General features: G+C 39.5%; 1 protein-coding gene across 1 annotated transcript in view; it reads right to left on the minus strand.

The window, feature by feature from the left end:
* Nucleotides 1–2,079: 2,079 nt before the first annotated feature.
* Nucleotides 2,080–13,631, minus strand: part of LOC128643494 (retinal rod rhodopsin-sensitive cGMP 3',5'-cyclic phosphodiesterase subunit gamma) — a 39,118-nt gene continuing 27,566 nt past the window's right edge. Inside the window, exons 2-4 of the mRNA XM_053696339.1 lie at nt 4,807–5,037; nt 3,994–4,034; nt 2,080–2,773 (exon numbers count right to left, since the gene is read on the minus strand). Of these exons, the coding sequence (XP_053552314.1) occupies nt 2,697–2,773; nt 3,994–4,034; nt 4,807–4,952 (264 nt within the window). The 5' untranslated portion in view covers nt 4,953–5,037 and the 3' untranslated portion in view covers nt 2,080–2,696. The remainder of the gene's footprint in view (nt 2,774–3,993; nt 4,035–4,806; nt 5,038–13,631) is intronic.

A 13,631-nucleotide genomic window follows, 5' to 3' on the forward strand; every position in this document is an offset into this window, starting at 1 on the left:
ATTTATTATAAGGCCCAAAAGTGTCCGTGAACGTGACTATCACATCTTTATCATTACCTATATCTTAGTGGCCTATGAGGGGTCATCCAAATAGTCACACACATAAGACCCTATTATTATAAAATAGAGATTTCAGAAGCCTTTACTGTGTTATTTATTCTTGTCATGTTATATGTAAAGTGTATTATTTCATTGAACTTTTGTCAATAGTGTCACTTGGCGACCAATGTATGTTTTGTTCTTCTAACAAAATCTCAATAAAAAACTATTTAAACCAAAACATGGGAGTTCTATATTGCAGTGTTTCTCAATTATTTCCCTCAAAGGGATATGATACCAAAACATTTAGCCACCAATCAGCAAGTGATACCCAGATGCTGAACCAAAAATGGGCCGGCTTCTAAGCTTTCATTCCTGCTTTTCAAATAAAGATACTAAGAAAACAAAGAAAATTTGATTATAGGAATAAATTAGAAAGTCGCTTAAAATTGCATGTTCTATCTGAATAATAAAAGAAAGAATTTGGGTTTCATATCCCTTTTAAAGGGACATAATACTCATATGCTAAATCACTTGAAACTGATGCAGTATAACTGTAAAAAGCTGACAGGAAAATATCACCTGAGCATCCCTATGTAAAAAAGGAAGATATTTTACCTCATAATCTCCTCAGCTCAGCAGAGTAAGTTCTGTGTAAAAAGTTATCTTTAAGTTACTGTCCAGCTGCAGGTAAAAAAAAAAATGAAGAAATTAACTGCAGCCAATCGGCATCAACAGTGCTGAGGTCATGAGCTCTTTTACTGTGATCTCATGAGATTTGACTTAAAGGGACAGTCAACACCAGAATTTTTGTTGTTTAAAAAGATAGATAATCCCTTTATTACCCATTCCCCAGTTTTGCATAACCAACACTGTTATATTAATACACTTTTTACTGCTGTGACTATCTTGTATCTAAGAATCTTCTGACCACCCCTAATCACATGACTTTTAGTTATTTTGCATATAGTTGCATTTTAGCCAATTAGTGCAGTGTCTGCCACAATCCACGGGCATGCTCACAATGTAATCTATATGGTTTACTTGAACTACTCTCCCCTGTTGTGAAAAGCAAATACAAAAGCATGTGATTAGAGGCGGCCTTCAAGGGCTTAGAAATTATCATATGAGCCTTCCTAGGTTTGCTCTCAACTAGAATACCAAGAGAACACAGCAAAATTGTTGATAAAAGTAAATTGGAAAGTTCTTTAAAATCACATGCCCTATTTGAAAAATAAAAGTTTTTTTTGGACTTGACTGTCCCTTTAACTCTCATGAGATTTCATAGTAAACTTCCTTAAACTGAATAGGGAAATAAAATAAGTGTGCACGAAGCTTACTCCCTTGCCTATCCTGGGACAGGCATAGTGATTTGCTGCTTAAAGTCCTTTACAATGGGGTTTGAATACTTAGGACATTTTGAGGTAAAATATCTTTCTTTTTTTACATAGAGATGTTCAGGTGATATTTTCTAGTCAGCTTTTTACAGCTATGCTGCATCACTTTTCAAGTGTTTCAACATTTGGGTATAATGGCCCTTTAAGTACTCCTATATCAGATCTAAATTGAGCTCTCTCCGCAAACATTTAATAAACCTCTGTTTATAGCTACTGTTTAAACTTTAGAATTCTTTAATTTCACCTCCCTGCATGTTTTCCACGTTTAACCCATCAACTAATCAAATATTAATATAGGGTTATATTTCTGTGTCTGCTGACAGAATGCACATTTAGGTCCAAAGTAGAAAAGTCTCAAAAAATGAACAGGAAAAACCAAGTGTAAAACACTAGGAAAGAGTGTACTCCAATAGCACTCTGCAACACTATTGTGCTAATGTCCTAAGTCTTCCAAAATGCCCACATAATGAAAACAAAACATTGCATGAAAATTTGCACAGTATGTAATATTCTGTTATTTCTTTTGTGTATACACTGGACCTGAATGATTCTTCCCTTAGATAAAACTACACTTTACAATTTGATTCACCAAGTCCAGTTTCATGTGCAAGTACAGTATAGGGTAAGTATTATATCCACAAGGTTATCATCTGTTTTGTCTTTATTATCAACAGGAATCCTTTATCCTAGTATGTCTCACTACCATGGTTAAAGGTCATTGTTTTACAAGAGTATTAGTAAAGAGGTTATATGTAATAGGATTAGCACTGAGATACAATGGTTAAATAAAGCTATATGTTTGAATGGGCATTACGCTCTCTAGATCAGTATACGACGTATGCTAGAAAATAATCGTATCACTTATCAACAAGATAAAACTGGGCAAAAATGACATTCATGGATCATTGATTATAAAAGGAAATAGGGCTATGTCACTGCACACTGGGATCTGTTGGCGATGTAAGATGATGGGTTAGTGGTATTTACTACAAATTGATAGGATTATAAATGAAACCTCTTTCTGAAGATTTTATTGTAACACAATGAAGTCAAAGAGCTATCAAACAAATTGCGTCTGGAGTACGTTTCCGTACAGCATTCTATTTAGCTGGGATGGTACCAGAGCAGAAAGCTGACAGACTGGTTCATGAACCCCAGAACAAGAAAGAGCCGAAGAGTGAAACACCTCCCCTGTAATGAATGGCCATTGATATAGCCATGGGCAAGGAGAGTGGCAGGAGAAGCAAGATGGGGAGCTTGCTAAATGATGCCATACTGGGCCAGCTCGTGTAGTTCCAGGTGGTTGAAGGCTTCCCAGGGGCAAATAACGGTGATGTCTGGGAAAAACAAAAGAGAGGCAGTTTTGTGTTATTGCACAGACAGTTGGATGTACATATGTGTGGATGTTCTAGTACACGTAAGACTATGCTGCAAGTGTTAAAATATAAAAATGTTATAAACAAAAATCCGTCTTTGTACATATTAGATGCTATTTTTATAAAATACACAATTTAGATAAGTACAATGTAATTTCACGTATTTCTTGGTGAGAAGTATTTGATACTAATGAAAACCAAACTAAACATATTTATTTTGTGATTCAGACAGAAAAAGTTTCTAATTTACTTCTATTATCAAATTTGCTTTGTTCCCATGATATTGTGTGTTGAAGAGATACCTAGGTAGGCATCTGGAAAACTACATGGCAGAAAATAATGCTGCCATCTAGTGCAAATGGATGACATTCTTGTAAAACTGATGCCATATAGTGCTCTAGAAATGGGCTGGCTCCTAAGCATAAATCCCTGCTTTTCAACAAATGATACCAAGAAAATTAAGAAAAACTGATAATAGAAGTAAATTAGAAAGTTGTTTAAAAATCGCATGTTCTATCAGAACCATGGGTTTCATATCCCTTTAAACTGTTTTTTTATTAACTGTGATCTGTGTTTTTCCCTTTCTGAACCCTCTTTTAGAACAGTAGTATGAACCATTTTAACCTATATTACAACTTGCCTTTATTGTAACATTAAGGGGCCGAATTATTAATGTCTGGCAGACATGATCCGCTGTAGCATATCATGTCCGCCAGACATCGCTAAATGCCAACAGCATACACTGTCTGCATTTTAGCATAGCAGTAGCAGTTCTGGTGAACTGCTTGTGCAATGCCGCCCCCTGCAGATTCGCGGCCAATTGGGGTGTCATACAACCCGATCGTATCTGATAGGGTTGATTGCTGTCCGCCGCTCAAAGTCGGTGGACCATTTAAGGAGCAGCGGTTCTAAGACCGCTGCTTCTTATCTGCTGTTTCCGGCAAGCCTGAAGGCCCGAGTGGAAACAGATGTATTAGGCACCATACGGTGCTAAATAATTCGGCCCTTAAGCACGGACTTGTCCTATTTTATTTGAAAACTCTTAAACTTCCTTAAAAATGTTAGGAAAATGTTTAACATAAACAATAGCACTAATAATATAGTCACTAAATGGATAAATAATGATTTTACATGTTTATGGGTACATATTGTGTTGTTGTTTTGTGTGTGCATATGAGTACCTGTTCCAAGCCCCTCCATCCCAGGGATATCATCTCCAAATCTGCAAGAACAATAAGAGAGGTGCCTGTTACTAGGCAGTAAAAGTAAATGCTTTGTCCCTCCAAAGAAAATGTGTGGTAAGTATATACTTGTCGAACATTCATACTTAAAGGGGCATTATACTCTAAAATTATTATAGGTTATATAAATAAAGCATTAGGTGTAGTTAAATTTGCAATTGACATGCATTACCTATTTTGCAGCTAACTCTCCTAAAAATTGGATAAACCATGCAGGGTGTTTCACTGAATGTGTATACCTAAGTACTATACTCTAATCACTGAGCTATTGTTTCTCTTCACTCCCTAACTGGGAGCTAATATTTTTATATGATCCTTTACAAATAAAACAACAGTTTCTCAGCAGACCTCATATAGCAGCTTTAGTGAACCAGGCATGTCAGTTAGTGACTTCCTGCTGTAGACAGTTAGGAAATTAAGAGAAATACAGAACCCTGTATAGAGAGATCAACAGATAAAAAATGTATTCATAAAATTGTTTGAGGGACCTCACAGTACTGACAAGACCTCTTAGATAATCTCGACAGAGCAGTGATCTTTAGATCATCAGCCCCTATGTGTCAAATTGTGGGAACATTATACCATATTAAGAAAGATTAGTGAGCTTTAGTGAATCTACTGCAGAGAATAACAAAAGCTGGTGTGATTGGCTATAACTGTTATTGAATTTTGCCAAATAAAAAGAGCCCAGCGTGTGTGTGAGCACAAGCATGCAGTGCAGCAAGTATGCATTATACATATTATTTTTATTACCCTTGCACTCCTTTTTTAGGGGGTTTGCTTTTGAACTGCCTGGTTTGTCGCTGCTTAAATTTGGGTGGTCCTTTCCTGGGGGTGGCTGGTCCCCCTGTTACACGAGTGGCTGACTTGAGTTCTGACTTTGCAGGTTCTAGGTTCATTGTGACTATGTTCCTGCTCCAAATATTTCAGCAGATGGGTAAAAGTCCTGGTGATGCCAGCTGTCTGGGGGAGTTTGTGAACCACCTGGCAAGATAAAACAAAGAGATAAGCCAGAGTATGACTCTTCATCACTGCCTATGGACAAAGACACTGCCAAGACCTTGGGTTTGATTAAATACCGTAAAGAAAACTCACTAATGTCCCTGTAAAATCAGGGAAAAATCACTGATTGGTTTGGGGTGAGTAAGGAGCAAAGTGGCTTTTATGTTGTGTTTTAATTTTTATACTTTTTTTTTTATGGGACGTATGTGTATTCAAAATAGAAAGAATAGTGTCAAAATAATGATAACATGTTTTACTTTAAATAAAAAAAAAATCTTAATATTAGTTGACCCATTTTTGCACCTGTGTATAAGGTGTTAATCTCTGCTGGCCTCAGCATTAACTCAGCTCATAACTGATCCTCTTAGCTCAAGGACACTAGAGGCACAATAAGCATGTGACAAACTCCCTCTGAGATTCTAATATAAAGAAGAAATCTAGACTCGCGCTCCAACTACAAAATGTGCATTTGTTTGTGATGGTACGATCTGCCATGTTACTTAGCATTAAAATGACACATTTTGGATATTTCTCCATAACACTGTATTTTTTTTCTTTATTCAATATTTGTACATTGACCTACACCTTCAAAATACTGGCTGAATGGCAACTTTAATTGGGGGTATGTTAAGTAATGCAGCTGCACTCAAAAACAAATTTAAAAAATCCTTTATTCCAACATATTAAAATACAATTTACTATGTTAAAATGTGTATGTTTATAGAATGGCCTCTAGTTATCAAGCTGTCTACTTACCTGCATTCGCCGGCCCAATACGCTCGCCTAAGCTCGCCTTACATCTCTGCCGTGGACCTGAATACGTTCGCCAAAGTTATCAAGAAAGCTGTCAACAAGCCGCGCACCAAGTACGGAGCGATGAGCCGCGCACCTAAACCGCCGCTCCTGGACCCAGCCGCAACTATAATAAATATATTAACCCCTAAACCGCCGCTCCCGGACCCTGCCGCCACCTACATTATACCTATTAACCCCTAATCTGCCTCCCCTACACCGACGCCACCTACTTTATACTTATTAACCCCTAAACCGCCGCTCCCGGACCCCGCCGCAACTAAATAAATATATTAACCCCTAAACCGTAGCTATTTTAGGGTTTATTTTTATTTTACAGGCAACTTTGTATTTATTTTAACTAGGTACAATAGCTATTAAATAGTTATTAACTATTTAATAGCTACCTAGTTAAAATAATTACAAAATTACCTGTAAAATAAATCCTAACCTAAGTTACAAATACACCTAACACTACACTATCAATAAATTAATGAAATAAACTACCTACAATGATCTAAAATAAAATTCAATTAAATAAACTAAACTATATTACAAAAAAACAAACACAAAAAATAAAAAAATATTACAAGAAGTTTAATCTAATTACACCTAATCTAAGCCCCCTAATAAAATAAGAAAGCCCCCCAAAATAATAAAATTCCCTACCCTAAACTAAATTACAACATTACAACCCACCACCCACACACCCCTACTCTAAAACCCACCCGATCCCCCTTAAATAAACCTAACACTAACCCATTGAAGATCACCCTACCTTGAGCCGTGTTCACCCAGCCAGGCACCACTGGTCATCCGATGGGGCAGAAGAGGTCCTCCATCCGGCAGAAATCTTCATCCAAGCGGCATCTTGGATGACGTCATTTAAAGGACCAGTCATTCGTCGGTAGTCGTCGGCCAAGGAGGATGTTCCGCGCCGGAGGTCTTCAAGATGGAGCCGCTCATCGCCGCAAGGATGAAGATAGAAGATGCCGCTTGGATGATTATTTGTAAATAAAAATAAACCCTAAAATAGCTACAATCTATCTTAGGGTTTATTTTATAGGTAAGTATTTAGTTTTAAATAGGATTAATTTATTTAATGATAGGAATATTTATTTAGATTAATTTAAATAATATTTAAGTTAGGGGGGTGTTAGGGTTAATTCATTTAATATAGTGGCGGCGGTGTAGGGGGGTAGATTAGGGGTTAATCAATGTACTGTAGGTGGTGGCGGCGGTGTAGGGGGGGCAGGGTAGGGGTTAATAAATGTAATGTAGGTGGCGGCGGGGGTTTGGGTGCGGCGGTTTAGGGGTTAAACAATTAATTTATTTGCGGCGGGGTCCAGGATCGGCAGGATAGGGGTTAATAACTTTATGTAGGTGGCGGCGGTATAGGGGCGGCAGATTAGGGGTTAATAGGTATAATGTAGGTGCCGGCGGGGTCCGGGAGCGGCGGTTTAGGGGTTCAGATATTTATTATAGTGGTGGCGGGGTCCGGGAGCGGCGGGTTAGGGGTTCAGATATTTATTATAGTGGTGGCGGGGTCCGGGAGCAGTGGTTTAGGGGTTAATAAGTAAAATATCTGTGGCGGAGGTGTGGGGGGGCAGATTAGGGGTATTTAGACTCGGGGTACATGTGAGGGTGTTAGGTGCAGACATTCCCATAGAAATCAATGGGATATCGGGCAGCAGCGAACATGAGCTCTCGCTGCTGTCAGACTCCCATTGATTCCTATGGATTGAAAACCAGGTACGCTGGCCCGGAATAGTGGCGAGCGTACCTGGTAGGTATTTGATAACTACCAAAAGTAGTCAGATTGTGCCGAACTTGCCCTCGGAACATCTGTAGTGACGTAACCATCGATCTGTGTCGGACTGAGTCCGGAGGATCATAGGTTACGTCACTAGATTCTACTTTTGCTGTACGGCTTGATAACTACAGCGAATCAGCCTCGCCACAAATACGCTGCGGAATTCCAGCGTATTTGCGGTTGACGGCTCGATAACTAGAGGCCAATGTGTGGCGTTAAAAGGGTCATTATAGAGAGAAAATCATATGCTATTATTTGTTAGAGTATGTTGTGCGACTACCCCTGCTTGGTTGTGCGACTACAGCTGCTCATAGGCTCTAGTTTTAGGTGACCACTTAAAGCCTTACTCATGATGGGGCCTTGCAGAGGGGCATAGAAAAATGTGCTTTCTTTGTTTTCTTTTTCTATCCTGGGATGTTAGTTTCTTTGTAGTATAGTGGCCCTGTCCATTAACTTTCTCCTGGCACAGCTGGATATTCTAACCCTCAAACCCTCTTACAGAACTGCAAGTTCTCTGACTGTCAAGTACAGGCTCCACCTTCTGCTGCCCCTGTGCGGTGCTGTCAGCTTCAGCATACTCAAAGGCAGAGGGGACACAGGCAACAATAAATATGTAAAAGGGAAAGGAGCACAGCATTTTAACCCCTGAAACCAGAGATGATAAGTTGCTATTAACATTTCTTATGTTCTCGCTCTCATCTGTCCCTTCTCTCACTCTCACCTCTTATCCACTCCTTTCTTTACTCTTTTCTCTCCTTCTCTCCCTCATCTGATGTCCCTCCTTTGTCTCTCTCTTTGCTCTCTCTTATCTCTCTCACTAACTTCATTTTCTTTCCTTTCCTTTCCCTTACTACTTCGCCTCTCTTCACTTTGTCCTCTCGTTTCAATCTCCCTCTCCACTTTTTCCCACTGTTCTTCTCTGTTCCCCCTCCTTTTTCTTCTCTCTTCATTTTATCTTCTGACTCTATTTCACCTTCCTCTCTCTTCCCCTCTCTTGTTCTTACTTATATTTCTCTTTCTAATCTCTGCATTCTTCCCTCAAGACTCTGTCTTCACTTGTTGTCCTCTCTCTGACTTTTCTTTTCACTGCTGTCTCTCCTTTTTGCCTCCCCCCTCTCTCCCTTTCTCTGTCCATTCTGTCTCCTCTCTCTCTCTCTCTCTCTCTCTCATCTACAACCATTATCTTTATTCTCTTTCTATTTACACTCTCTCTCTTCTCTCCTCTCTTCTACCTTTTTCAATTATTCCTTCTTTCTCCTCTCTTGCTCTCTCCTCTCTTGCTCTCTCTTCTGTCTTTTTCCTCTCTTTGTCTCTCTCCTGTCTTTCTCTCTTTCTCTCTCTCTCTCTGTGTCTCTGTGAGAGATTTGGAACAATGGAAAACCAAAACATAAATAATCTAAATAAAAAAGAGGGAATGGTATTGTACTCAACCAGGTATACAGTGCAGTACAGTATGGTACTTTATATGTAATAAAAGTTAAACATAAGAGAAGCCTCATATTTGAATTTTGCCTCAGGCCTTACCAACTCCAGAGCTGCCTTTGCTGATCTGGGCATCGGCAGTTTCTTGTATAATGGCCCTATAAAACCTTTGATAATTACTAATTTCAAAGTATGTATGTATGTATGTATTGAGTACTTGTAAAGCGCGGCTAATCACCCGTAAGGGTCTCAAGGCGCTGCTCATTTTATCAACCTCGGAAGGATGAAAGGCTGAGTGGACCTCGCCAGGGATCGAACCTGCAACCCTTGGGTTGCTACAGAGCTCAGCCACAGTGCCTTAGCATGCTGACCTATCTGAAAGTATTCTGTACAAGATGCTTGAACTGTTGCAAATAGAGAAGAAGTAGTTATATTTTAGCAAAGGGTTATGGGACAGAATGAGAGATCCATCTGTTAATCACTGCACTGTACATTTTTATACTTTTACCTGAAAACAGCATACAGGAAGAATGCAAAATATTGTTTTAAAGGGACAATAAACACTTCACGCACCTCCCTCTAATCATGGGTGTTGCCATTTTGGAACCTAGTTTACACTGCAGGTATCTGAAGGAGAGTTGCTGCACATGTGTAAACACATTAGCAAATGGATGATTTGAAAGTCAGATTTCCACATGGCAGCACCCATGACTAGAGGGAAGAAGGGGATAATGTCAAGCAAAATGAAAATTAAACATTTGTAATTCAGATAGAGCATGAAGTTTTAAACAACTTTCCATTTTACTTCTATTATCTAATTTGCATTATTCTCTTGGTATCTTTTTGTTGAAATGCATACCTAGGTAGGTACAGGAGCAACAATGCACTTCTGGAAGCTCTCTGCTGATTGTTGGCTGCACTTATATGCTTGAGCTACCTCCCAGTAGTTTATTGCTTCTCATTCAAAAAAATTTACTCTCCACCAATATAGCTGGAGTAGCTTTTGCTTATCAGTCAGTAAACTTTTGTCCCATAGTATTGTACAAACATGCACTTCCTGTTATTTAACAGTCAAAACACATTAAACTTAACTTTTTGTCATGCACAAATACAATAGTTTGCTTAAATAGGGCTCTTGCTTATACAGTGTAATACCAGTTAAACTTGATTGTTGAGTTTTAAGGGACACAGTGTTTTTTTTTTGTTTTGTAATAATGACACAAGTTTTGAAGTTTTGAATCACTGTTTTGTTTTTTTTTTTACTTGATATTTGCCAACACCATGGCTGCTGATATTGTCTAATGTAATGTTAATTCTAACATAAGCAGCCAGCTTTCTCCTCCTTTATTCATTATAAATATGAAGATCCAAGAGAGGCCCATACATCGTAATATAATACTAAAAAAAAAAAAATGTGCATGCTTTCTCTCCACGACGATGAGAATTTAATCATCAGGCGCTAAGTGTCTCTACAAGCCTGAAGATCGAAAACTTGCCGGCATGGAGAGAAAAATCTTTGAGATTTTTTTTAAATTATATAAAGTAATAAGATAAATAAAAACAGAGAAGCACTCAACCTGGGAATGAAAATTAGCATAATAGCGTGTTCTATGGCTAGTTACCACCCAAGAAGCAGCCTCTTTTTGCTCAACATCTGCCTTTCACAGAGAAGAACTTTCCTGTAGTATATCAGTCTGATCCTGACTTAACAGTGCAGTCCAGTCCTGAAATACCATTCAATCCCTCTCTGAACGAGAGAAAAGGCAAAACCCCAGACGTACGTCGTTTTGGCCTATTGTGGGACTCGTCAGTGAGGTGCAGACATATCCCTCTAGGCACACTGAGCAATGGGTCCACGTCTGGCTTCCCACAACACCATTAGGGAGACTTCCTTCAGGGTCATAATTTGCATAAATAAAAACAGAGAAGTGCTCAACCTGGGAACGAACATTAGTATAACAGCTTGTTCTATGGCTTGTTACCACCTAAGAAGCAGCCTCTTTTTGCTCAACATGTGCCTTTCAAAGAGAAGAACTTTCCTGTAGCATATCAGTCTGATCCTGAAGTAACAGTACAGTCCAGCCCCGAAATACCAGACAATCCCTCTCTGAACGAGAGAAATGTCAAAACCCCAGACGTACATTTCTGCCTAGTGTGGGCCTCGTCAGTGAGGTGCAGTCATATACCTCTAGGCACACTGAGCAACGGGTCCACGTCTAGATTCCCGCATCACACTTAGGGAGACTTCCCTAAGAGTCATAATTTGCATAAATAAAAAGAGAGAAGCGCTCAACCTGGGAACGAACAATAGCATAATAGCTTGATCTATGGATAGTTACCACCCTAGAAGCAGCCTCTTTTTGCTCAACATGTGCCTTTCACAGAGAAGAACTTTCCTGTAGCATATCAGTCTGATCCTGACTTAACCGTGCAGTCCAGTCCCGAAATACCATTCAATCCCTCTCTGAACGAAAGAAACGACAAAACCCCAGACGTACATTTCAGCCTATTGTGGGCCTCGTCAGTGAGGTGGAGCCATATCCCTCTAGACACACTGAGCAACAGGTCCACGTCTGACTTCCCGCATCACCCATAGGGAGAGTAATAAAGGAGTCTCCCTTTAAATACAGAAAATATATAGCAAGATAAACATCTTTCAAGGTAAAATTTGTGTTTCTGAAGATCTTTGAGGGACCTCACTGTACTGACAAGACTACTTAGATCATCTCGCCTGAGCGTAGAGCTTTAGACCATGGGGCCCTAAGTGTAGCATACAACAAGTAAATGATCTGCACTGGGATCTCATGTTTGCAATTTCATTGTCATCTTCCATTAAAGGCTCCTTGAATATACCTCTGTGGGCTTTAGACCTAGTCTAACCTCATATGTGACACACACAAACACCTGTAGGCATCATTTAACAACAAAAAAATTGCGCTCTTGTGCAACGCTGCCCACTGGCCACGCACAACCAATCACGTGCGGGCAGGAATTGTCAATTTCCCTGGTCGGAACAGACTGGGGAGATTGAAATTCGCCACCTAAGAGGTGGCAAAGAGGTTAGTGAAGCAGCGGTCTGATGACTGCTGCTTCATAAATACAGACTGCAGGTTCTCTTGGGGCTCGAAGGCTGGCGAAAGCCTTTGATAAATCGACCTCATAGTGCATTATTAACATCCAGTTATATATACACAGTCATGGCCAAAAATATTGGCACCCCTGCATTTCTGTATATAGCACCAGAAAATTGTTGCAATTACAAATGTTTTGGCATTCTCATATTGATATATTTTGTTTGTATTGGTATGATACAAAAAAGTGGAGAAGAAAAAGCCAAATCTGACACATTCCACGCAAAACTCCAAAAATGGACTGGACAAAATTATTGCCACCCTCAATTTAATATTTGGTAGCACACACAACTGAAATCAATCACATTCTGTAACCATCAATGAGTTTCTTACACCTCTCTACTGGAATTTTGGAACACTCTTCTTTCGCCAACTGCTCCAGGTTTCTCAGATTGGAAGGGTTCCTTTTCCCAACTGCTGTTTTGAGATCTCTCCAGAGGTACTCTATGGGATTGAGATCTGGACTCATTGCTGGCCAGTTCAGTACTCATCAGTGCTTTGTCTTAAACCATTTCTGGTGCTTTTTGACATGTGCTTTGGGTCATTGTCCTGCTATAAGACCCATGACCTCTGACGGAGACCCAACTTTCTGACACTGGGCCCTACATTGCACCACAGAATTCTTTGGTAGTCTTCAGATTTCAAAATGCCATGCACAAAGTCAAGACATCCAGTGCCTAAGGCAGCAAAGCAACCCCAAAACATCAGTGAACCTCCACCATGTTTGACTTTAGGGACTGTATTCTTTTCTTTAAAAGCCTCATTTCTTTTTCTGAAAACAGTAGAATGATGGGCTTTACCAAAAAGCTGTAGTTTTGTTTCGTCTGTCCACAGCACATTCTCCCAAAAAGATTTTGGTTTCCTCATATAAGTTTTGGCAAACTCCAATCTGGCTTTTTTATGTTTGTGTCAGCAGTAGGGTCCTCCTGGGTCTCCTACCATAGCGTCCCTTTTCATTTAGATGGCGACGTATAATGCAAGCTGACACATTTGTACCCTGTGCCTGAAGGTCAACTTGAATTTGTCTGGAAGTTGATCGAGGTTCTTTATCCACCATTCAAACAATTCTTTCATTGCAATCTTTGATCAATTTTTCTCTTTTGTCCACATCCAGGGAGATTAGCTACAGTGACATGGGCTGTAAACGTTTGACAATGTTGCGTACAGTGGACATAGGAACATTAACATCTCTGGAAATGGACTTGTAACCTTCAGATTATCAATGCTTTTACACAATTTTTGTTCTCAAATCCTCAGACAATTGTTTGCTGCCCTTTCTCTTTATGCTCAGTGTAGCACACAGAGACACACAACAGAAAGGTTGAGCCAATTTTGTACCATTTTAACTGGTTGCTGGTGTGATTTCTATATTGTCAGCACCTGTTATTTGATACAGGTGAGTTTAACCCTTTGAGTGC

This window comes from Bombina bombina, unplaced genomic scaffold (assembly GCF_027579735.1).
Source record: "Bombina bombina isolate aBomBom1 unplaced genomic scaffold, aBomBom1.pri scaffold_776, whole genome shotgun sequence".
NCBI lineage: Eukaryota > Metazoa > Chordata > Amphibia > Anura > Bombinatoridae > Bombina > Bombina bombina.